Raw genomic sequence first — 26,764 nt, forward strand, 5'->3', positions numbered from 1 at the left:
GAGGTTCATTGTGGTTACACATAGGTATAGCTTATTTATATTCATTGCTATATAGTGTTCCATTGAATGAATATACCACTGTACATTCTATTCCATCCCACTGTCCAGTTCACTCTGTGTAGATATTTGGGTTATTTCCAGTTTGGGGCTATTATAAGTAGTGCGGTTATAGACATTCTTGACTCTGCATTTTCATGTCACACATTTCTGACCTGGGTGTGGAACTGCTTGTACACAGAGAGTTTACATGTTTATCTTTAGTAGATGATGTCAAAATTTTCAGTTCATGTTCCCACTGGCAGTCTCATGGGCATTATCATCTTATCATCGCTGTATATCTTCTTTCCACTTGACATTGTTAGCTTAAAAAAATTAGCCATTCTAATGGCAGTATCTCATTGTGGTTATAATGCAGATTCCCTAGAGGTTGAGTATCTTTTTCTTTGTTTATTTTACCATTTTGATATTATCTTTTGCAATGAACCTATTCACATCTCGACCATTTTTTCTATTTTTTGGTCTTTTAAAAATTGATTTAAGTTTTTTTAAAATTAAATATATTCCGTATATAAGCCTTTTTTGGTTATTAGAGTACAAAAACCTTCTCCCTTACTGAGGCTTGCCTTTTCAGTTTCTTAGTGGTATCTCTCAGTGAACAGAAATTCTTAACTTTAAGAAATTTCTTTCTGCCCTGCTGGCAGGGAGATATTTCCCTTTGCTGTCTCCTAGAGGCTTTGTTGTTTGGTTCTAACATTGCAAACATTTACATGTACAACCCACCTGGACTTGATTTCTTGGATCTTGTGAGAGGGTAGGAATTAGGTGTAATTATTTTTCCATATGGGTATTCACGTGATCCAGTATTTTCAATACTGTCCTTCCCTCACCACTCTGCTGAGCCATAAGGAAACTTCTGAGCTTTCTGGTCTATGCTATGTGTCTGTTTATCTGTGGTTATACCAGTTCTGCACTGTTTTGAATGAGTTTATGCATTTTGAAAACTAACATAATATGTTCTTCAAGTTTGTTCATCTTCAAGATTGCCTTCTCTATTCTTACCTCTTTTTATATCCATATAAAACTTAAAATCAGCTTGTCAGTTTCTACAAACAATGCTGTTGGAATTTTGCTTAAGATTATATCAAATCTATGTCTCAATTTTAGGAGAATTGACATTTTTACAATAAACACGGTACATTCCTCCATTTATTTAGGTGGTAAAGATTTTTTCAATAATGTATAATTCTCTGTAGGGTGGGTGTGTACATCTTTTGTTAGACTCACTCTTAACGTTGATATTTTTGAAGCAATTGTATCATTTTAGACATTTTATGTTATGTTTATGTCTGATATTTAGAAATGCAAATTATTTTTGTATGCTGTTCTTATGTCAGCAACCTTACTAAACTCACTATTTCTTATGGCTTGTGTGTATATTTGTTTGGGTATCTACACATACAATCATAGAGTACCAGTGAAGGACAGAGGTTTTAGAATCACACTGACTTGGTTTTGAATTTTGACCTCACCACCTGATAAATGTAGGACTTTGAAAACATTGCTTGATTTTTTTTGAGGCTGTTTCCCTCTAACAGAATGGTGGCACTCTCATAGGTTCCAGTAAGGAATGAATGAGTTGGAGCGTCTGTTCCTTGAACAGGGCTGGCAAGGCCTCCATTAGGATCTGTTGTTACAGACTCGGCCCTCATTTCCTCCCTCCCCATGATCTCCGCAGCGTGCCAAAGGCTGGTGTTTATCCTCTCATTGAATGGAATTACCCTCCTAAATGCATTTCTAGTGTCACCTCTAATGGGCTCATTTAATCCTTGAGTCTCTTGACATTCCTGTGGCCATTGACATGTCCATCCCTGTGATGTTTGTTTTTTCTGACATCAAATGTGTGATGTTTCACACACCAACCAAGTCTTTGATTCTCAAACACCAATGGGGTGTCCTAGGATTCAATTCAAATATGACACTAACAATGCAAAGTTAGCATAGACCCCACAAAGGTTAGGGACTTTGTCCCATAAGACTGCCCTCACTTCAGACACTAGTTTAAAGTTCCAGAGGCCTCTGTTCTTCTAACTGGCTATAAAGTCAGGGGTTCCCAAGACCCCTTCCTCTGGTTTGATCATTTGGTAGAATGACTCACAGAACTCAGGACAATGCTTTGCTTAGGTTCACCAATTTGTTATAAATGCTACAAGTCAGAAACAGCCACATGAAAGAGACAGGGTGGCACAGAACTTCCATGCCCCTTTAGGCATGTCACCTTCCCAGCACAGCCATGTGTCCACAAGCCAGGGAGCTCCCTGAACCCCAGTTTACAGGAATTTTATGGAGGTTCATTATGTAGCCACGATGGATCAGATCACTGACCACAGGTGAGTGACTCAATCTCCATCCCCTCCCCTCCATGGTGGTTGAGATGGGGCCAAAAGTTCAGGCCCTTGAATCACACAGTTGGTCTTTCTGGCCACGGGCCTCATTTGAAGCTATCCAGTGGTCCTCCATGGCTATATCATTAGCATACAAAAGACATACGTCTCAAAGGTTTTAGGAGCTCTGTGCCAGGAAGAGAGCAAAGACAAAACAATTTTTTAAAATAATTTTATTATACTATATCCTTCTCTCTGGTGGATTCCACCCAGTCCTGGTTCAAGTATCAGTCCTTTATCAACTCATTTTAAGCAAATGAGGTATATGACGATCTTTGTCCTCACTATTAACCAATTCTATTCCTATAACCATGGCATTTCCTTGGATAACAAATTCATATGACCAATTGCTCATTGGGCACACTTCCTGGATTTTCTACAATGCCCCAAGTGAAGCTAAGCACTCTTTTCCCACACTGGATCTTCTCTGTTGCTCTTCTCCATCACCCATCTCAGAGACCTGAGTATCACCCTAGACCCCTGTCTCTCCTCCATCCCTATAGTTAGTTGTGATTGCATTCTATTCCCCTATGTTCATTTTCACTGTCATTCATTTGGTTCAGTTTCTCATATACTTTTCCCCAGTTGGCAAGGAGCTTATTTACTGACTTTTATCCTCCAACCTTGTTGGCCTCCAGTCCATTATTATAGCAAGGCCATAGGAGTTATTAAGGTATCCTTAGATGCTGTAACAAATAACCACCCACATATCAGGGACTTCACACAATAGAAGTATAATTCAATTGGGTGTTTTGTGGTCAACTGCCATGTGGTGGTTCAGGGATCCAGGTTCCTTCCATTGTGTGGTTCTGTAATCTCCTGGGAACTTGGATTCCTTTACTTCAAGTTTATGAACAGAGAAAGAAAGAGAATGAAGGGTCACATTGGAGCAAGGTCTGCAGGTAGCCAGAACTCAGACACAAGACTTCCTAGATACAAAGTGGGGGGAATAGAATTTTTGGCTGGGCAATTGATTTCCAGCATCAAGTTGTACAAGTCCTTGGTGGATAGCTATAGGTCTCTGCTTTCTAAAAGCCAAAGCTGACAATGCTGCTCCCTGCTTAAAACCATTCAACAGTCACCACAGTGCCCTAGCTGAAGTAACTCTTCAGCATGAATGCTCCAGGTGAGGAAACAGGGAGCACAGCACACAAAGGTGGGACCTTCATGGTTTGACTTCCACCTTTGTTTACAAACTAATTTCTCCCTGCAGTCCTCTCCCTCCTCCTGTGTGAACCCTATGTGTTGGCCATGGAGTCTAGTCACATGGGTCCTGGTGCCAACTGCCCACTACCAACCCTGGCTTCACTACAAGAGATGTGTGGCTTTTAACAAACAAGTCACTGAGACTTTATTTGCCTCAATTTTACCCTCTGTAAGAGGGGCTCAAAGTAATACTTAACTCATGTGTGTATTGGGAAAGTTCAACAAGTTAATACATGTAGAACATGGGCACCCATGCTGTAAGCCATTAGTAGTAGTAGTAGTAGTAGTAGTAGTAGCAGTTGTCATCAGAGGAGAATGTAGAGAAGATGATAAATTTAAGATACTGTATTTCTGCAGGCTGAGTTGACATGGCTTGATGATAAATTGGATTTTGAGGATGAAGGAAAGTTGAAAAAGACTCCTATTTTGTCAAATGGTGTGTTGGTTGTGCTGTTTAATAAAACGTGGGAGACCAATGAAGAAGCAGGTGTGAAGTGTGTGTGTGTGTGTGTGTGTGTGTAATAGAGTAGTTCTGAGGCACTGTCAACATCCAAGGAGAGCTATCCCATTGGGGATTTGTTACGTAATCCTGGAGTTCAGATATGAGTCTATGGCTGGAGACACGTGTGGGAGCATGGCACAGTAATAAGGTCACCCTGAGAGGGGGTGCCCTGGGGAAGAGATGGGCACCCAGACTGAAGTGGAGCAGAGGAGAAGGAACCAGCAAAGAGCCTGAAAGAACAGGCAGTGAGGTGGTGACCCCAGGCAGAGGGGGAGGGATGGATCTGGGGGAAGAGGGGTTTGGATAGTGGCTGGAGGTTCCATCGCTGCAGTAGGCCAGACAAGCTGGGTGGTAAATGCAAAGTAGGTAACTGGGTTTGGCAACATCAAAGACATTTGCTGAATGGACAGCTGAGATTTTACTTTATCAGTTGGTACTTTCATTTAAAAATCAACTTAGAAAATCTGGTGGTATAATCTCCTTGATGCCCACCAAGAATTAGGTGAGGAGGACACCCCAAAGACAACAATCTTCTCAAAGTAGCCTTCAAATGAAGCCACGAGGCACAAGCTGAAAGGCATCCCACTTGTTTGATTGCTCAGAAACCACCAATAAAAGGTGGCCAACGTGAAGAAGTGTTTTTGAAACTTGAATCAACATTTCCAGTGACATCACAGTTTGGCACAGCTGTTCTGAATCTAGGGGCATATTAACGCACCATTTCTATGACGTGCCTGAAGCAAACCATTAACCTTTCTGCTTTTCTGTTCTCCAGTGAGGAGACCACAGATTAGGTTGGGTGATTCTTAAACTTCCTTCTCAAACTTTCAAAGGCATCAGCATCACCAAGAGGGCATGTTGAAATACAGTCTCTGGGCCCCACCCCAGAGTGTATGATGTAGGCCAGGGTGGAACCAGAGAAAATGCATTTCTAACATGCTTCCATGATGCTGCTTCTGCTGGCCCTCAGACCACCCTGAGGACCCCTGTCCAGAACCCATGCTCCCTGAGAGAAGGGATGCTGTCCCTCTGGCTTTCCTGGTTCTTAGAAGGCACTTGATAAATTTGCATAAAAATGAGTGAATTAAATGCACCTCTGTGAACCCCTAAGGGCTGATGCTGAGGTGAGAGCTGTGCTGAGTCAGAGAAAGGCTGTCCCTGGATTTGCTCCTGGGCAGCCCTGCAAGGGCTCTGCTTGGAGCTCCTGTGGACTCTGCATTCTTGGGGAGCCCTTTCTAACCTGCAGGGTTTTGTTTTGACTGTAGGAGTCCTTTAACAATTCAGCTCATGCCTGCAGCTTTTTGTGCGGGGTTTAGGCAGAGGAACACAATGACACAGCGATTTGAGGGGTAACATTTTTCTGGGACCCATAGTGTGGCCCCTGATGACTCAAGTGCTGCTCTCTGCTCTCCAGGTGGAGGAAACCGCTGGGGCCTGGCTCCTGGCTTCTGAGAGGTGGAGTGTGTTAGGTCTCCCTCAAGGCACTATGGCGGCTGGTGGCCACAGCCCATCACGCACACGTCTTCTGGTGCAGGCCCTGCGCCCTCCCTGCACCCTCCCTGCACACAGAACCCCTTTCTTTCTGCAGGAAAAGTGCTTCCTTCGCAGCCTGCAGCAGGCCAAGGAGCCCAGAGTCCCAGACATCCTGACCCGCTCAGCTCTACTGGGAGGTGCCTGCTGTTTTCCCAGGGTTAAGGACCCTGCGCCTGCTGCATGCAGGCTGGGACCTGTGGGCTCCTGTGGGCTTGTGGCTGTAAGGGGAAAAGCCCATGTGCTGACCTCCCAGCCTTGACCGTGGCTCATCCAGAAAGCAGCTCTGGAGTCCCCGGCCCTCCCAGGCCGAAGCCCAGGCAGAGCTGCTGCTGATCTCAGCCCTGCTGGCTGCACATTCCTGGGTGATGAGGAGGATTCCAGTGTTTACTTGGAACAATGTTTTCCTGTGTCTGAACCGGCGGGTGTTAAATTCTTCCAGATTTCTGGCTCCACGCTGCAGCTGCACGGACAGACCCGGGTCTATGGCAGCTGGCAGGCAGTGGAAGCAGGCCCGCTGGGCGCCTTCAGTGTCTGGAATTCCATGTGGTGGATGGAGAGACTGTGAGCCTGGCTCCGTGGGCCCCGCTCAGAACTCTCACTGTGCTTTCGCATTTCCACCCTTCAGAGCAAAAGTCAGCTTTCCTCTTGAAATGCGGGGGGACCGAAAGCCAGCCCAGTTCTGGCAGTCGGGCTTGCAGTGTTTTCTCTGCAGTATAAACCCAGGAGCTGGGCTCCTGAGAAATTCGTTTGGTGGGTCCTGGCAATGTGAGTGCATCTGGTTTCTGGGGCCTGCTGTTGCCAGGAGGGCGGGGCCTGCTGTGCCAGGAGGGCAGAGCCGGATGGAGCTGAGGGTGGCAAACCCGAATCCTCATTGCTACCCAGGAGGAAACTGTGGCCCAGGATGGTCTAATGACACGAGGGATAGAAAGTCAGGCTGGAAAGACCTGTCCCCAGGATGGCTGATTAAAACTCTCAGAACCATGGTGGTTGGAGACTGTGGTCGCCTATACCTACTGCTATGGTTTATTGCTGAGCAAGATGACCAATGATGGCAAAACCCATGAGAGACAGTCTTCCCTGTAAGTGTTGAGAAATCAATGGCTATAAAGACACTGCGAACTTCAGGAAACCAATAGAATCATTTCAAAGAGAATGGTGCTCTTTTCTTCCACTTCGCATAGCAAACAGCTTCTTCATCCAATGTTCTGGGCTGAGGACCATTCGGGGACACAGTGGGACCCACAATGATTTGCATCTGTGGAGTCTTTGGTGAAGCTCCAGCCTCTGCACAGGTGCTGTTCAGCGTCTTTTTTTCACCAAAAGACATGTTTTTATTGATTTGAGAGAGAGAGGAAGAGAGAGAAACATCGATCAGTTGCCTTTTCATACATGCCCCAACCAGGGCTTAAACCTGAAACACAGGTATGTGCCCTGACTGGGATCAAACCCACGACTTTTCAATGTATGGCATGACACTCCAACCCACTGAGCCACACCAGCCAACACCATTCAACCAAATGCGAGTATGGCATGGGGTTGACAGTGGCCTTGAAACTCACATCATTCCCCTGTGCTCTCAGACCCCAGGCCCCTTTTATGGTGTGTGTGTGTGTGTGTGTGTGTGTGTATGCATGTGTGAGCTTGTGCAGGCACAGCAGGAAGGGAAGGTCAGTGGCAACCCTGACCTCAGGCTCTGGGTGGAGCCCATATAGTCCTATCTAATAATAGACAAACATGGTAATTGACCGTACCTTCGCTACACTTCCCATCGGCTAATCAGTGAGATATGCAAATTAACCGCCAACAAAGATGGCGGTTAATTTGCATATATAGGCGTGAAGTGGAGCAAAGACTGAAGGCGGCTCCGGCCAGAGCGAAGGCCTGGGTCCCGGGTGCCGGAGGAAAACTGGTGCCGGAAGCCAGGGGAAAGGAAGGCCTATTGCACGAATCTTTTCATGCAACAGGCCTCTAGTATTTACATAGTGGGGTTGGCTAAAACAGTTCCCCGAGAGAACTTGTCATTTGATCTGGCTGCTTTCACAAAGTCATTCTGATGCCAAGGATATGTTTACTTGGTTTTAAAACAAACCATTAAAATTTCAGCTTCCTGTGCCCCTCAGGTAATGTGCAAAGCAGGCACCCTAGCACCATCTCTGCATCCCCTTCACACTTTATCCCATCTCTCCCTCCAGTCCTGACCCCTCTGGCAGAGTGAGTAAGTCTGCCGTTTCAAGATGGCTGCTTCAAAATTGACGACGGCTTCATTTTTTGCTATTTTATAACTCTGTGTTCTCCTCTCAATAGCAACGGTTTTGTCCTGTAGAGATGGGGTGAGAGGAGTGGGGAGTCAGGGGTGAGTGAGAGGAGTGGTTACTCAGTGGAGTGGCTCCCACGGCTGTCAGAGTGCAAAGCCCTTTGCTGTGCAGCCTCGTGGCAGGAGTTTCCTCTGAATGTCAGGTAAGGGTCTGGTGTAATGAATTACCCCACACTAGTTGCTTGAAGCAAACATTTGTCCTAGTTTCTCTGTGCCTGGAATTTGGGTGTGACTTGCTCTGTGCCTCTGTCTGCAGGAGAGATGGGCATGGTTCTGGCTGGGGCTGTGGTCCCACCTGGAGGCTCAGCTGTGGGAGGCTCCACTCCACACGCACATAATTATTGGTGAGATCAAGTCCTCACAGCCTGCTCCATGAAGGGCCTCCGTTCCTGGCTGTTGTCTGGAACCCTCCCTCAGTCCCCTGGTATGCCGGCTTCTCCAGAGGGAAGCTCATCGTATAGCTTCCCACAGAATGAATGAAATGGAGGAGAGAGAGAGTTCAAGATGGGAGTCAAACTTCTGTAACCTAATCTCAGAAGTAGCATCCTGTCACTTTTGCATATTGTATTTGTTAGAAGTGAGCTGCTGCTCAAGGGGGCGTTTCATCAGCATGTGAGCACCAGGAGGTGTACCAATAGGGCCATCTTGGAGCCTGCCTCCTTGAGGCGCCATGAGCCCAGCTGCTGTGGAGCCTGTGCAGCCTGCGGGCTGGCTGCCCAGCAGTTCTGATCTGCCAGTGGCCATGATGGGCAGAGGGAGCGAGTTCCATGTCCACTCCTTGGAGCTTTGTTGTCCTAGCATCCAGAAGACTTCTCAGAGAAACATCGATCACTTGAAATTGAACCTGCAACCTAGGTATGTGCCCTGACCGGGAATTGAACCTGCAAACTTTGGTGCAGGGAATGATGCTCCAACCAACTGAACCCCCCAACCAAGGCAGTCATGAAGTGCTTTTATATGAATTAATAGGATTATCAAAACATTTATTGAGGCAGGGTGTTTCTCATCCTGGATATGAGAAAACGGAAGTTCAGAAAGTTTAAGAATTGGCTCAAGAATAGACATAAAAAGGTGAAGTTGGATTTCAAAAGCAATTCTCCTGACTCTAAGTCCCATGCTCCATCCCACATCCCCTTTAACACTGCCTGCATTCCTCAGTCTCCAGATTATTCCCAGTAGGAATTTGGCGAGACTTCTTGGCCTAGTGTCACTCATTAAGTCATTTTAGTGCAGGCTGCAGAGACCTGAGAAGGGACATAGAACTCAGCTAGGGCGGGGGGTGTCAATGCTGGAGGCTGCATGGGAGACATGGCTGCTGACTCGAGTTAGTCACACAGGGTGTGTGTGTGTGTGTGTGTGTGTGCACATGTCTGTGCATGCTGAGTGTGTGGTTCATCCCAGAGAACATTCATATGTCCCACTCAGGGCTCTGTGTTACATGTGCATGTGGACACATGTCTACAAGGGAACACAGATGCCTCAAACTGCTCAAGGTCAAGAATGCTCTGCAGAGGGTCTGCTTTGTGAACAGAGGGTATAAGTGGTATAAAGAGGGCTGTTTGGATCTGCAAAGTGGGGCGGACGGGATGGGGTAGTGAGATGTGGGGGCAGCAGTGTGGTAGTATTTTTGTTTCAGGATCCCCCAAGTCCATCTTTTGACTGCCTGCTGTTCCAGTCTCTTTCCTGATCTTCACTTTTTGACCTGTTTTTGGTGGGATGCATTCTGTTACTAATTGCTCCAGCCTGAAAGTTGGACCGGCTGTTTGGCATTGTGTAGGATACCACAGTCCTACATACTAATGTTGACAGCAGTTAACCGATGGGCTCTCACCACACACCCAGGCCCTGTGCTCAATGCCTTATGTAAATTATCTCATGACAAAAATCCTCAGAGCAACCCACGGATAGTTCTTGTTATTGTCCCTATTTTACAGATGGGAACAATAAGACTTCAAAAGTTTAAGCATCTCATCTCCACTCACACAGCTAAGAAGCAGTTGGCCTGTACTGAACACACGCTCTTAATTTTACACTACACTTTCCTCCAAAGTCCAAACAATTATTTAATTTGCAGCTTTTCCTTATCAGGAACTTTGGCTAGTTCTCTTACTAGTTGCCCTCTTGAGATATTGAGCTACATATGTAATAACATCACAAACACCACAAGAGCAGCAAGGAGCAAGCTAGGTTTCTGCCATGCTACACATAGGTAGATGCTAAAGGCCAGGCTTTCGCTGGGGTGAGGGCAGCCATGCGATAGGACACACTCTGTGAAGGGCCCTTCCCAGATTTACAAGGATTCTGTGCATCTCACGGCTGTGCCAGTGAGACACATCACAGCCCTTGTTGTTTGATTGGACTTCTGACTCAACAAAAACTCTTTTTGTCAGGACTTCAAAATCTCCTGGCATGCTACCCACACCTATTTCCTACATGGTTAGCAGTTATGTTTCACTGTATACCACCTGAGTATATTTGTGCCTAGAATATACTGAATATTGCTCCTCAATTTCAAAAGGCCTCTTTCTTGGCCTCCAGGGGAATTGATAATTGTTATTTTCTCTTGAAACCATAGGCAATAGTTTCCTATATATTTAATTGTCCATTTCCCACAAAACAATCCATAATAGTGACATTATATTTATAGTTTTCCAGTTTACCCCCTTCATTCTGTTTCTCAGAAACATAGTGAAATGAGCTTCACCAGGGACCTACCAAAGCTTCCAGCCAGAAGTGAGCCCTAGAGGAGATCAGAACCAGGCAAGTCAGTCTGGCCTTGATTTGGACCATAATTAGTCCTCAAAGTAGACAACTTGTGGCTAGAATTTAATTATCTTACTTCAATCCTTAAGAAACAGTTAGAGAGAGAGAGAGAGAGATGGGCAGTTCTAAGTAGATGACACATGGGGGAGGGGGAGGAATGTTGGCTATGGATAAGCCTACCTAGAGGGCTGGCCGGTCTCCCCTAAGGACAGTCATAGGAGCAGTTCTGGAAGGAGAGAGAAAGGGACTGGAGAGCAGGGGCCACACGAGCACATTTACAGTCATTCTGGGGGAAGAAAACACGTTTCTGAAGAGGCAAGCACGCCCACTAACAGCAAGTGGCAGGTACCCCGGGTGCTGCATCTGATGGTGGTAAGACCTGGCCATGTCTGGTGGGAATGGAGCACAGACTGGACCAGTGAGGATGGACATGGAGGTTCAGAAGAAAAGTGAAGTTTGAATTCAGTACATTTAGGCCCCAGGAACTTTCCGTATCAGATAGGTCTCCACTTCACTTGCGATCGACTATTGTGGCTCTAAGTCCCTATCTGTTGCTCTTCTGGGCACTTCACAGGCAGGGTCTTATTCAGTCATTCAGTCTTTACAGTCTCCCTGCAAAGGAGGCATGTTGTTCCCATGTTACAGATGGGAAAGCTAAATCCTAGAGGGAGGGAGGGAAAGAGAGAAAGAGAGAGAGATTTGCCCACTTAGAAGCAGTAAGTGGCAGTGCTAGGATTTGAATCCAGGCCATCCCATTAGTTATATTTATTTTTCATGTTTATTAGGGTAACACCCACTTCTGCCAGTTGACCTTCATCACTAGCAGTTACTGTCAGCCAGCTAGTCTAAGGTTCCCTGTGCAAGTGTGTGGCTGCCTGAAGTTTGGATTCCCAGCAACCCTTGGCAATCCCAGGGGAAGTTGCTCTGGCAATTGCAGTAACACCTGTTCATCTAATGGTTCTGATTCAAGTGCCTGAGGACAGAGCGGTGAATGTGATCAATGAGATCCCTGTTCTTACCTTCTAGTTGGTTAAGAGGAAATAAACAAATGAGAAAATCGTAAGGAATGCCAGCAGGAATAATGCTATGCAGAGAATGAAAATAAAAGATGTGGTAGCAACTGGCGGCTGCTTTAGGCAGTCACGAAAGGCCTCACTGAAGAGTTCACATTCAGGATGACTTATAAGAAGGAACCATCCATGCAAAGATAAGGGAAAAACACATCCAGGCAGAGGGACCTGCTGGAGAAGGTCCCTAACATGGGAACAAACTTGGTGTGTGTGAGAAGGCAAGAAAGACCAAGGAGGCTGGTGTGGTGAATGATGGGAATGGCACCAACTGAGGCTACAAGGACAGAAAGGAGCCACTCAACTCATTGGCTGGCTTTGTAGGCCAAAGTAAGGAATTTGCATTGTGTTCTAAATGGAATGGGAAGCCTGTGGAGTGTTGGCAGCAGGAGGATTTAATTTGATTTATGTTTAAAAGTTGTCACTCTGAATGTTCTGCAGAGAAGGCATTGAAAGGGAAAAAAGTGGAAGTAAGACCACCTAGCAGGTCTTTGGTAGTCCAATGAGCAGATGTTGATGTCTTGGATAAGACTGGCGATGTAGAGAAGTTAAATAATGGTAGAGGGAGGTGGGAGGAGAATAATGGATTGACTATACTAAGTGAAGAAGCAAGAGAAATCAAAGACAACTCAGATTTTTGAATGAGGCAATTTGCTGAATGATGGCATCTCTCTCTGAAATGGAAAAGACTAGAAAGGAACATATTAGGAAGTAAGGTCAAGAGTTTAAACCATGAAAAGTTTGAAATCCTACTAGATACTATACAAATGAAGATGTATGGATGGCGGTTCGATATGTAAGTTTGAACTTTGGGGAAAGGATCAGGCTAGAATTAAGATTTGCCAAATAGATGAGATATAAAGCCACAGAACTGATGGATGTCAGCCTGGGGGCAGGTGGAAATTAAAAAAAAAAATCATCAATAGAGACTGAGAAGAAGGGCGGTGAGTGACGTGGGAGGAACAAAGGTGTAAGTGGTGTCTGGAAACAAGTAGAAAAATGTTTGAAGAACATGAGAGTGATTGACTATATCCAGGGCCATTGCATCTTGGAGGGGCCTGAGTTGCAATGGAGAAACATTCTTTGATAAGAATAAGCACATCATAGTGGGAAGGTGAGGGTGGGGTGATGGGGTGTCAGAGTCACTGGGTTGTCGAGTGTACAGTGTGGTGGTGGGGAGAGATACCGGAGTTCCTGATGAATTCTTCAGTTTTTCCCCAAGGTGGGTGAGGCAAGGATATCAGCTGAGAGTGAGAGGGAGAAGGAGGTGCTGAGGTGGTTTGGAATAGTTATTTGGGGAGTGGGAAAATGAAAAGACTTGGAAAGGGAGATAGTAGGCAGGGCTAGTTGTGTTGACTGACTTTTAGAGAAGCAGGAAACTAAAGGATGTTGTAGGCAGACAACCTGAGTGAAAACCTTGAGTGATGTTGGATGAGCTATTGAACATCCCTATAGACTTTAGTCTCCTTTCTTATAAAATTAGGATAATAGAGCATCTAATACATAAGGTTTTGGTGAGGATTAAGTTAGTTAATATAGGTGAGGTGCTTAGGCTGCACCCACAGGAACATGCCACAGGAACTGTAGTTATTATCATTCTCTGTGAGACGATAGAGCGGGTGCATTTTTCTCCCAGCATGCTCAGCTGCTGAGGTCTCACACTCAGGAGAGCCCAACAGTTGGGTTTCACTAGTACTGGGCTTGGTCATGCAAATATGGTAGGGGCAGGATATGTGGGTTTAAGGTCATTTGCAAGAGATTATAAGGAGAGACCATGGAATTTAAACAGGATAAAGCAGGAAATGAGGGCATGACGGAGTGACTGAGAGAGGAAGGTAGAATTAGTGGGTTGAAATAGGAATTGCTAGACTGGGAGCTGCTTGAGGGAGTGAGCTGGAAGGATAGAGGCGGTAACAGAATGGGGTGCTCACAGCTGAGACTGTGGATATATGCAGGTATTGGTAATGATGACAAAAATGGACTAACTACAGGAATGGGAAGCAGAGACTGAGAGGAAGATGTGTATTAGTTGCTATATTGTCCCCATTTTAATGGAAGTGAGTAGGTCAAGAAAGGTTGGGCTAAGGATTTGTATGAATCATTTATGAGATGGTGACGAAACCACCGATGCTAGTTGAAGTAAAAGTGCCAAGGAAGGCCGTGTCCAGGTGGTAAAATTATCAGTGACTAAGGGTAAGAACCAGAGGGCAGAAGCTGGCAGCAAACAGGTGGATGAGGGGGTGGCATGAGCTTCAAAGAAGCAGGAAGAAAAATGGTTTGAGAATGGCAGTGAGAAGACAGGGGATAAGTACCCATCTGGGGTCCAGAAACCTGGAGGCTGTGAGGGGGCAAATAGCACTCCCTTGATAGACCTGTGGGGACCAGGGGGAGAGAGTCCCTTTGGTGATGATCTGACAAAGCATTCTTGGCAGAAAGTCTCAGGGTTGTACGGAGGTAGTGGTGTCTCCAAATTGCAGCTTTTTATCCTTAGCTTTTCAGATTTTGGATTCAGTTTAACAGTTTACTCAAAACTCCAAGCAAATCCCACACTTTTTGTTCCCTGACAATTTTCTAACATAATGTGGAATGATACTTATACCAGAGTTATTTTTGTCTTCCTCTGAGAGCACAGGGAAGAACGGCACCTTTTGGGGGGAGGTTTAGGAAAGGTTTCCAAGTGGTTGAGCTGCACTCTGGGTTTTGGAGGACATGCAGTTCCTTAGAAGTGGGGAGACAGAAGAGAATTGAGGACAAAGGCAACAGGACATGCCAAGAAGTAAAGACCTGAAAGCTTGGTGAGGGTGGGGTGATGGGGTGTCAGAGTCACTGGGTTGTCGAGTGTACATGTGTGGCTGTGTGTGTGTGTGTGTGTATGAGGTGTGGTGATAGGGGCCAAGATTGGGAAGGTTTCCTAGGACTACACTTTGAAGGGTCTTGCTAAGGAATGTGCATTTTATTTTACAGGCAATAGAGAGTAAGAAAGTTTTGAACAGAAGTGTGACATGATCAGATTTTCCTCAGTTGGTTTTCTCTCCTTAGAATGTATGCCTGGTGTAGTGCTTGGCACAGTATAATCATTCAGTAAGTATTTATTGAATGAATGGATGATATATTTATAAATGATAATTCTTGCAGTAGTCGTGTGGAAGATAAACTATGGGGAAAGAGACTAGAGGAGTCAGAAGATCCATTTGGGGAATGGACTCTGAACTCGGGGTACAAGAGGGAAGGAGGAGTTAAGTTTCTACTTTGAGGGTCAGGAAGGGTGGTGATGCCATTGACAGAAGCAGGTGTGAAGGCAGAGATGTTTGTAGAAGTGTGTGTGACAATACTGAGCTTCATTTTGAACAGATTTAAATTTGATGAAAAGGCAACACTTATTTAATAAGCAGTTGGAAATAAGAATCTCTTAGGAGAGAGATGGTTCCAAGGAATATACTTTGGTTAATTATCCAGATCTCAGTGGTACTGAAGGCACAGAGATAAAGCTTTTGGGAAGTGATTAATTTTGACCAAACTAAAAAAAAAAATGATTAATAATTTAGGATGCCAATGTAATCATTTAAAATGGGACATATACCTATGTGCTATTTGATATATCAATTTTCAGAAGACTGCTGAGTGAACAGGAACAAAAGGGGCCACTCTCATTGAGTTATATAGCCAATGAGCCCCCCTTTTTATCCATTCACTTCTCAGAGAACAAATATGGACATTCCCAAGCCCATGGCACCCTGTCCCTTGCACTGTGTGGCAGGAAACTTGCAAACATTAGAAGGATCTTTTCCACACTTTCTTGCTTTCTCGGTAGAAAATATGAGACACAATTTGACAATTTCTTGATGGCTCGGGGATTTCATTAAGAGCACCGATGATTTTTATTGGGAGCAATGCTATGGGAATGGCTTCATTAGAGTTGGGGACTGGGGTGGGGAATTGAGACCAGTGGCCCCTTCACTAAGTGGCTCATGCTTCTGTTAGGAAATTGGTTTGCTCCTCATGGTTCTTTGATCCCCTCAAGCGTCACATACCATGTCTTGACGATTGGCTGGATAATTTTGCATCTCCTGTTTGGAGGGGTTGTTGGGTGACCTTCACTTGGCTCCTACAGCATGAGTTCTAGGCACCAAACCTTGAAGTTCAGATAGTATTTTTCATTGATCCCATTGTTAGTTCTTTGCTGGCACATACAATTTTAACAAAGCATCCAAGTGTGTAAGATACTTTTGGGGGCAATTTCCTGTGCATAGCTGGTCTTGGCCACAGGGAGCTGATTCTTTTTCACTTCTTCCCTGGTCCTCCTATGACTGGAGTGCTATAGGGCTATTGCTCTGGCTTGCCTGCCTGAAGTCTACCTCACACTGGTGCTGAGAGCATTTGTTTACAGATTTCATTTTAGTGTCTGGCCTCATCACTACAGGCTGTGCTCTAGTGAATGGTAGGCCTTGGAGCTGGGAGGACCCCTAGGGACCAATGCAGCAAATACCCTCGCTGCTTCTTGTTCATGAAGACAGGGGAACACTGAGGACACTACCCACCTCTGGGGGCGGAGAGGGGCAGTGGCTTTGGCAATACTGAATTTTGTGGGAGACTAGCAACCATCGGTGGCCAACTTTTGCCAAGCACCTTGCTATACAGAGGTTTATAAATAGGGGAAGAGTGCTGGTCAATTTTCATTTTAAAAGACACAGCTTATTACTTATAGCAGCTAAAATTGGAAACACTGTAAAATTCCCCAATGGAGACACAATTAATGTTGGTTCTTCACTGGATGGGTTATTAAGTATCTAGAATACTAGGTTATTAATTATCTAGAATAATTATGAAAAATCTTTAGGAACATGAGAAAATACAATATAATGCTAGGGCAGAAATGATGGATTCAAAAGGATATGTGCATTTGGTGACCATGGCTGTGTAAGAGCCAGGAGAGTACACAGGTACCGACTGAGCAATACTTAACAAGGTTACAAGATAAAAAAACAACCTTTTCCAAACTTTCTACCACACTGACATATAACTTCAGTTATGAGAACATGTACAAATAAATACAGCAAAATGTACCTGGTCCTCACTGACATGGCACTCACAGGAACTGCTCTTCTAGGAGGGAAGATGATTTCTTCTGGCTCCTCACCCTGGTCTGCCAGGGGCACAGGTGGAGGAGGGTAGGGCTCCGCTCATTGGAGAGAGTTGTCTATGCACAGCATTGAGATCATCTCCTTCACTCCGTTTTCCATTTCAACAGGTTGAGTACCATCTTCAGAGCTTTCCCTGCTTTGCTTCATCCCCAAATGATGTACTTTTGTTTAAAAAAGATTAAGGGCAAAGTGCAAACTCTTGATTTTCAGGAGGTGATTTATTTGGATTGTGGTTCTTCTCAGAAACACTCATCTCTAACCAGTAGGAGTTTTTATTTAATCACTAGAAGCCCAAAATTCATGCACTGGGTGGGGTTAGGGGTTCCTCAGCCCAGCCTGCCCCTTCTCACAGTCTGGGAGCCCTCAGGGGATGTCCTACTGATGGCTTAGATGTGGGGAGTAGGCCTAAGCTGCAGTCTGGCCTCCCTCTGAGGGAGGCAACTGGGCCGATCAGGGGAAGGCGCTGCCCCCATCACCCCACTGTTGCTGCCACTGCCGGCCACTGCAGCTGTCTGCCCTTGGCCCTGGCAGCCGCTGCAGCTTTGTCCAGAAAGACTTCAGCTGTCTGGTCTAATTAGCATATTATGCTTTTATTATTATAGATTATTATAGATATTTGGAGGATATCTGTTAGCCAAGAGTTGGGTGCAATGTGCAATGCATGGATTTTCTCACAGTTGGGCATCAACTTGGGTAACTGTATGACACTGAGGACATGGTGTCAATATGCTAATGGAATGACTGAATTCTGTAGAAGGCAGCTATTTAGTTCTTTGCTTCTGGGCAAAGTCTCAAATGCAAATCACCTTCTTCAAAACAGACACTGGCCTGAGTTGCTAGTTCTTTGAGCATTTTAAAGAAGAGGGTGGCCTGGTCCATTGGCTGAGGCAAGTCCTGGGAAATGCCTGTCGGTCTGCCCATGCTTCTCTAGGTGCACAATGCCCTCATTGTTCCAGGGAGCAGGACTTCCTTTTCCTGATGGATTAGACACGAGAAGACACGCACTTTCATGGGCTCATTGCTCAGGAGCCAGCTGTCGACAGAAGGAAGGCCTCTGAGCAGCCGTCGCCTAACATCTCTCATGTCCAGTTTTCTGAACGTGGGGCTGCAGGGCCACTTCTCAATGCCTGTTTCTCTGTATATTTCCTACTTGTTGGCCATTAGAGCAAACTGCCTCCCAAACTGTCTGCAGGAGGACAGGCTGAGGGGCTCTCCTCCAATTGTGCCTGTTTGGCTTGTTCTGAAATGTTCATTTTAAACTTTGAACTTGGTCTATAGATCATCTGGCCATATGCTTTGTGCCTAATGGATCTTCATATTACATCTTAAAATGGGAATTTTAATATTTATGATGTAATATTTCTTGGATCAGTATAAAATTAAATTTATATTTGTACTTGATAGGTATACAATGCTCAGTACTTTTTCCTGTGGTGAATTTGTAAAGCATTTGTTCAGCCCACTCAACATTATAGTTCAGATGCAGAAATATACCGTTGGGAAACAGCCCATGTGAATTGCATACTGGATGAAAATGTGGCCACTGAGCAAAGAAGGACTTCACTCAGGATCTGAAAACACTGAGGCTGGCTGACATTTAACACCCACTGTCCATCATGCTCCTTGTGCTTCAAGATTCACCAGCACCACTTTCTCTTCTTGAACCTGTTTCCTGACATCCTCCCCATGCAGGCTGAGTCTATCCCTTACTGGGGCTGCAGCTCCTTGAACCAAGGCTCTGCCTCCTCCTGCTCTATGTTCCCAGAACCTGCTGCATTGCCTAGCACATGGGAACACCAACACCAGTCTGAAGAGTGACTAATATGACTGGTTTTGACCTATGTACAAGGATGTGTCTCCTTTTTTCTGATGACAAAGAAGACACGGATTATTCTTATTTGAATTGGTATGGGAAACAAACCTGCTTTGTGGAATCTTGACATTGAGAAGAACCTCTTGCTTGGGGTCAAAGCAAGAGGTTAGTGTGGAGAATTCATGATGTGTTTTGTGTGGGAGCAGGGCCCCCACCAATATAGATTTGTTGAATGCATGCATGGATGGATGAATGGATTGATGCTGCATGGTCATAGACACTTGAACTCTCTCTCCACTGTTGTGTTTCTCAAGGTATACACATAATTCTCCAAGAAAATACATAGCATACAGAAGCATTTCCACAAGGAGGGTGTGCCCCTCCCACCCACCATAAGTGGTGAATTGATGAGGCCAGATCTCTATGAGAAAGAAGATGGCACTTCTGACTAGATTCCCACTTCCCTGCCCCAGATGTGGTTAGAGACAATTGCTCCCCCAGAAAGAGACGTGGTCTATATTAGAACATGCTCACAACTACTAAAGATGCCCTTCATGTGCAACTTGACTTGACTTTTTCACAGAGTACAAGAATGGGCTTGTTCCTCCTCTCCTTGGAGTGTGTGTGCTTTTAAGGAAGGGCAGCAATGCGGATGAGAAGAGGGCAGCCTAAGGAGGGCCAGAGAACTCTTCTTTTCTGAAAGACCAACTTACCCCTCTCCATCCCCATTTCCCTCTGTCTAAACAGTTCTAAGGTCCCCAGTGCTTCCCAACATCAGTGCTGCTAATGCACATCAAACCATTGTCTGTGGGCACCCTCAGAGCCTCCAGGTGGAGGTGGGACCGTGGCAAGAGTTTCCATAGCTGCCATGGGTTTGGGGGCAAGGTAAAGAGGTGAAGACAACTGTGATACAATGGGGCTAATGGGGAGTCTGTGGTGATCACTGTGCTTTCTTAGGTCTAATTGCAGGGGTCACAGCCTATGGGTAGCCTGTAAGGTGCGGGGCACTGGGGATGAAGACCCCCAGGAAGAACACACTAGCCCTGCGCCAGGCTGGTTCATACCTGGAACATTGCTCTGCATCATAGAGAAAAGTCTTCTGGCCTAAGTGGCAGCTTCCTCTTCAGCCAAAAATAAATGAGGAGCAGCCAGAGGTCAGACAAAGAAATAGGAAAGGGGAAGAAATGAGAGGTTGAAGGGACGTGTCGGGGTGAAACAAAACTGCATCAGCTTCCTGTTTCAGATAATGTGGTTGTCCTTCTGGGACAAGACAAGACTCTTAGGTATGGCTGAGGAAAAAGTGAGAGCTAAGACACAGAAAGACAAGGCAGCTGAAGACAGGAGTAGAGAAGAGAGGAGAGAGGCCAACAGAGGGAAATAAGTCTGGTTTCTGATGGAGCACTAGGCCCTCATGCTGGCTTGTTCTTCTGGGTATAGACACTTTTGAGGGACCAACCTTCTGAGACTGGTTTCAGAAGAAGTGAGCCATCAAAGACTCAGCTATTCCCTGAATAAGTTCATCCTTCCATCCTCCTATATCATAACATTTTCTGATGCTCACAGTTTGGAAACAAGGGCTGGAGAAAGACTTCAGAATCCACACAAACGTTTTTCCAGTTACTTGTTCCATGAATGAGTGCTTGACTGAATGAAGGATCCTCTGGTCAAATGAGATTAGGGATGCTACATTTCATCTGCTACAAATCAATCTACCTTTGGAAATTACAGAGCAAGTCAACATAGTACCAGCTCTGAGAAACCCTGCACTAAAGGAATTTGTTTAACATGTCAGTTTTTAAACTTACCTGACTGAGGACAGGTCTGTTAAACTTATAGCCCACCACACCATAGACTATGTCGATAGTGCCCCGGATTAAATAACTAATGCAGTAATATAGGGTAATCCCCACCATGAATAGTTTTTCCCCTTTATCTAACACCTATTAGTATCCTGAGATATTCTTGCATTCTATGGGGCAAGCTTAGAAAACACTGGGTCAAGATAATGTCTTGCCTATCATGAGATTGCAAATGACACTACTTCCATAGTATTATTGGGGCTAACTGTTTGAGTGGGGTTGACTTATGCTGGTGCATTCATCCATCAGTCCAGCTTAGAAACCACAAAGTCCTTTTGTAAGATGGTTCCTGAGATAAGGAGGCAGCTTGTGGCCACAGAGGGTGAGATGAGCTTTGCATGAGAATATCATTCACAGCCACAATTTTCTTAGCTTAGTTCCTTAAGGTACTGGCTTTTTTAAAAATCTAAGTCAATTTCAGAATAGGCAGGTGGTGATAGAAATGCTCCATGGTCCTTAAATATTTAAAGGTCACTGATATGCAGTACTGACTATATATAACAAAGCATTCTTGAATGAAAATGTGTTTTAAAATTGCCAGAGGATTGGAATGACCTGGATCTGCTTCCCATTTCTTAAATAGCAAATATCCTATAAATCTTCAGTGTTTTTTTGGTTTAGATTCTAAACAGCAGTTCCCAAGTTGTGTTGCACATTAGCATTAAGAATTTAATTCTGATGCCTGTGTTGCATCCCATTCCAGTGAAATCACAATATTGTGGGTGGGAATCAAGCATTTGAATTTTTAAAGGTTCCCTAGTAATTCCAATGTGCAGCAAAGTTGAGGAATCACTGGTTTAGAGCACTTTTATTTCCATATATTTAATTATAACAGCAGTGCCTCTGTGAGAGAAGCAGGACAGGAATTTCTCCTCATCCTCACCTTTTTTGATAACAGAAGTCCCAAGAAGTTAAGGATCATAATCAAGGTCACACATTCATGTTAGGTTCCAGGCAAGTGCCACTCCTTTGAATTTATTTAGGTCACACCCAGCATATCAGACTGGATGCTGGAAATGGTGGGATAAGAGATTGGATGGGGTAGGGATAGGGAGAAGCTGGGATTGAAAACCTAGTGGATGGATCATGGGCCTTGTGTCTGAGAGAGAAACACGGAAACCACATCAGTGTTGTGTCTCCTGCCCTCCAATCAGGGTTGTTTCTATCTGAAGACTGCTGGTCTGCATTTCATTTACAGAGAGAATGGAATCTTTGTCACAGCCTAAAGCTTGTCTTCAGACTTAATATCAATTATTTGTCTCCTCTTATTTTCAAACAAGTCCTCCCCATGTGTTCTAAGGCTGTCTCAAAATTCCCTCCTTTGGTTTTCTATTTTCCTCGTTCCTGGATCAGCAGGTAGGAGACAAACTTGCCATTTTCTAGAATTGTTCTACTGGCCAGAGGGCTACTGTAGGGTCCAGAAATATATGGTGAAGGGTTTTGAGCAAGATGATGACTTATACAATTGTAGATTACCATGGAAACAAATAGTTTACTAATAACTGGACTTCTTTGAGGCTTCAGGGTTCATTAACTAGAAACTTAGAGGGAAGTATAAAAGGAATTATCCAAAATTCCCCAAATACCACCAACTCAAGACAGTTTTCTTTTGACCATCTGGCATGATTGAGTAATCCTACTGAACATATGAGATGAAGTAAAAACACATTCCTACCAGCTCTACAAATATGGAAAATAAGCCAAGCATTCTCTTCCATTGTAGGTAGACAAGTGTGGGCTGGGGGACCCTGGAGGTCATACTCTATACTCCTGGGAACTTGGAATAATGCACTGAAATTCTGAGATCCCATGGTAGGTCTTAGAAGAAGTAAGATGCTTTCACTTCCAATTTTTTTTTTTTAAATTACTATGTGAAACTCTCAAGGTTAGAGGACTATTTGAGCATTACTTCTTCCCTAGCCTCAGAAAAATGACACTGAATTCTCCTAAGAATGTATTGTCATGAAAGATTTTCACTAAGACAATAAAAGGGACTCTGTCAGGCCTGGATCAGAGGTTTGACAAAGGCTAGCTTAAAAAAAAAAAAAGAGTATGAATGAATATCCAAGATGCTATCTTTTGTTATAATAACATGCTAACATTTGTAAATAATTCACTTTATAAAGATAGTGAAATTTTAGCCTGCTCCTGTCTACAACACACTTACTTGTATTCCACAAAGCTTCCTTGAGTAGAAGGATAAAGGGTGGAACACCAGGGAATTGCTTATTTCAGGGGAGTGTTTCACACATGAGCAAGTCAGCTAAAGAAAGTTTAGAATCATTATTCAGTCTAAATTAGGGATTCTTAGATTATGGCCCTCAGACCAGCTAAATTACCTGGGAGTTAGTCAGAAATGCAAATTCTCAGATCCCCAAAGCAGACCTAACGAATCAGATCCACTGGGGTGGGGCCCAGCCTTCTATGCTTTAGCTAGTTTTCTGGGTAATTCTAGTGCTCATGAAAGTTTGAGCATTTCCCCAGAGTGTTGATTCTCAAAGTGTGGTCTCCTGACCAACATCATCAGCATCTCCTGGGAAACTTCTTATAAGTCACCTGAGACTTGTTCAATGGGCATTGGCAGGTGGGAACAAAAATACTCCATGGTACTTTTAACTGTTCAGAGGCCACAGAGGTGGCAAAACTGAACATGTAAACTAATGAATTCTAGATAACCAGAAGTTCTCTGGACAGGTATGGTGCTAAAGCTTTACATAAATTCTTTCTTTTAATCCACAGAAAGCCCTAAGTTGATCTTATGCTAATCATCATTTTACATGCAGCAACTAAGGTTTAGAAAGGTTTAAAACACTTGTTTGAACCAAACCAGCATGGATTAGTGGTTGAGCATTGACTTATGAACTGGGAGGTTCAGATTCGATTCCTGGTCAGGGCACATGCCCGGGGTTGCAGGCTGGGTCACTGGTGGAGGATGTGCGGGAGGCAGATGATCAGTGGTTCTCTCTCATCATTGATGTTTCTGTCTCTCTGTCCCTCCCCCTTCATCTCTGAAATAAAAGCCCCACTCAAACAAGTCCTACTCCATAGGGGTGTCTCCTGCAAAGAAGATCTTCTACTGTATTTGAAGCTGGTCCTCCCAGACATTTGGCCTAGAAGTCAATTCCTTCCAGTGACGCAAACAGCAATCAAGGCTCAACTACAGCAAAACTGTGCACACAGCCCACACAGGGGTGCACCTGGAGTTCTCAGCTCAGGTGACTGAGGAGGCTGAGCCACTGGGCCCTACAGGACACCTACTACATAAGGCCACTCTACCAATTCCAGGAAACATAACAGCTCTACCTAATACATAGAACTGAATACAGGGAAGCATACAAAATGCAGACACAAAAAAATGTCACAAATGAAAGAACAGAAGAAATCTCCAGAAAAAGAACTAAATGAAATGGAAGCAAGCAAATTACTAGACAAAGTTTAAAACAATTGTTATAAGTTTGCTCACGGATTTTAATGAGAGCTTCAAGGGACTTAGTGAGACTTTCAAGGATCTTAGTGAGAATTTCAAAGACATGAAAAAGGACCAGTCAGAAATTAAGCATGCACTAACAGAAATAAAGGATACTTTATAGGGATTCAACAGTAAAGGATTCTGAGAATCAAATCAACAATTTGATATATGAGGAAGCAAAAAACACCTCAATCATAAGAGCAAAAACAAAAAAGAATTAAAAAAAATATGAAGATAGTATAAGGAGCCTCTGGGACAACTTCAAGCATACCAACAATAGCATTATGGGGGTGCCAGAAGGAAAAGAGAGAGTGCAAGATATGGAAAACCTATTTGAAGAAATAATGACAGAAAATGTCCCCTACTTGGTGAAAGAAATGGATTTACAAGTCCATTTCTTTCACAGAAAATCCCAAACAAGAGGAACCCAAAGAGGCCTACACCAAGACACATCATTCTTAAAATTCCAAAGGTTAAGATAAAGAGAGAATATTAAAAGCAGAAAAAGAAAAGCAATTAGAAAGAAGAAAAAGATTTTAAAAATATGAACAATGAAATGGCAATAAATACATATCTAGCAACAATTGAACCTAAAAATCAAAATAAATGAACAAAGAATCTAATGAACAAAATAAACTGATGAATAAAATAGAACCAGAGGCATGGAAACATGGAAAATACTGATGAATCTCAGAGGGAAGGGGGGTGATGGGTGGGAAGAGATTAACCAAATAACTTACATGCATATATGTACTACCTATGAACACAAACAATAGGGTGGTGAAGGCCTGGGGTGGGGAGGGAACTGGGTAGAGGGGCCAATGGGGGGAAAAGGAGGGGGGCATTTGTAATACTCTCAACAATAAAGATTTTTTAAAATTAAAATATATTTTAAAATATACTTTTTCAAAAAGAGACAAAATAAAGACACTTGTTGGAGGTTCACAGCTGTTAAGGTGGCAGAGAAGTAGTTGAAGTGAGAAGCCCGTATGTTCATATCCTGAACTGCACTGTTCCAAGCCCTTAAATACATCATGTTATTTAATCCTTACAGTAGCCTATGGTAACCATTTTTATTGTCGAACAATAGAAGTTCAGAGCTAAGTAAGTTGATACTATATAAAGATCTGAAACCCAGCCTGGGTGATCCAAGCTCCCTACTCTCCACTACCATGCTGTTCTTTACTTGGTATGCTCTATGGAATGTCATTCTGTTTCCCAATTTTGGATTAGATTTTATTCCCCCCAACAGAGGTGTGGGACAGCTATTATAGGATCGAGAGACATTCAAAATGTACTTCCTATACCCTCCCCTTCTTTGAAGAATTGAATTATTGTCTGTGAGAGCCTCTAAATTACCTAAATTTTTTTTGTTGTTGTTGGTAGAACTCACCGAAAACATTGGGCTTCCCCTGGAACTGCTGGAAAAACCAGACCCCTGGCCGGCCTGTGTTACATATACCTCCCCGATGGTGAGAAGACTCATTGAGAAAAGCAAAGCTAGAGAACTGGAATACACGCAGACTCTGGAGGAAAGCCGATGGACTCACAGGCAGAGCAGGACGCCCAGCATCGTCCAGCTGAAAAGAAAAAGGTCATCCAAGACTTCTGGCAAAATGGTGTTGAAGGACATGAAGTCCGAGACCATGTTGTCAGTGTGGAGTGATTTTTCGGCATCGGCTGCAGGTCCCACCATCACCCCAGAGACCATACCCTTTCACATGGATTCCAGAGAAAGTCCCACTGCAAACTTTAACAAGATCATCTTCTCTCAAAAACCTCTGATGAGGATGCTTCCATCAGCTCACTTCTGGCCATCAAGGAGAAACATTTAAATGTTTAGCAAGCAGTCCCTGCAACTCTCCAAGACTGTACAGCAATTAAGCTTCATTTGCCACAAGTTTCACTATGTCCTTCAAGGCTGAACTTGTCCCTGCTCAGGCTGGGAAGCCAAGCTCTAGCTTTCACTATCAATGCTTGGGACCTAACTGTGGGTAAATTAGGCTGGGTCCAGATAGGAAACTGAAGTCACACCAGTTATTTTATTAGAGATAATTGAATAGAAAGAATTATTAAATAGGTAACTGAAGATACAGGAAGCAGGTACCACCTCCAAGGCTGGGGGTGGAGGGGACAAAGGGAAGCTATTGGACTACCTAAAAGTGAGACAGTTGGAGGGAGTGTGGGCTGAATCCCAGGTTCCCCAGGTGAGGAAGTGGGGTGCTCCTTAGCTGGTGCTGGTGCCTGAGCTCAGCAGAGAGCCCCTGTGGGGATGGCACTCCTGCAGTGAGGAGGGGGCTGTTTTGGCTGAGGTTGATTCTGTGAGTGTTGGGAAAACCAAAAAGCTGTCCTCAAATGCTTCTGAAGGAATTGACACTACCTGAGTGAACAAGAAGCATTGCTAGGAAAAACATACAGGGACAGGAAGCCCCACAGAGATAAACAGGAAGTAAACCAAACATGAGCTACTTCCTCTGCCTCCAGCCTCTAGGCTCCCTCTAGCACCCACTGTGGGCAGAGCCTATCAGGGCGGGAAAGCAGGAATGTGGGTTGCAGAATCCCAAACCCAGCATCTCAAAGAGTAGTATAAAAGGATGAACTTGAAGCCAGGAGGAAATTAGCTTGACCCAGCACGGTGGGGTTCCTGTGGTCCCGC

The 26,764-nt window shown here is 44.4% G+C and overlaps 1 protein-coding gene across 1 annotated transcript; it reads left to right on the forward strand.

Moving 5' to 3' along the window:
• Positions 1-2,364: 2,364 nt before the first annotated feature.
• On the forward strand, positions 2,365-25,943 carry CDRT4 (CMT1A duplicated region transcript 4). The gene is made up of 3 exons (XM_070394648.1): positions 2,365-2,387; positions 5,719-5,819; positions 25,495-25,943. Exons 1-3 carry the CDS (start codon positions 2,365-2,367, stop codon positions 25,941-25,943), a joined length of 573 nt encoding a protein of 190 aa, XP_070250749.1.
• The last annotated feature ends 821 nt before the right edge of the window (positions 25,944-26,764 follow it).

Source organism: Myotis yumanensis, unplaced genomic scaffold (assembly GCF_028538775.1).
Source record: "Myotis yumanensis isolate MYYU_CA2020_CCGP unplaced genomic scaffold, mMyoYum1.0.hap1 SCAF_16, whole genome shotgun sequence".
NCBI classification, from domain to species: Eukaryota; Metazoa; Chordata; class Mammalia; order Chiroptera; family Vespertilionidae; genus Myotis; species Myotis yumanensis.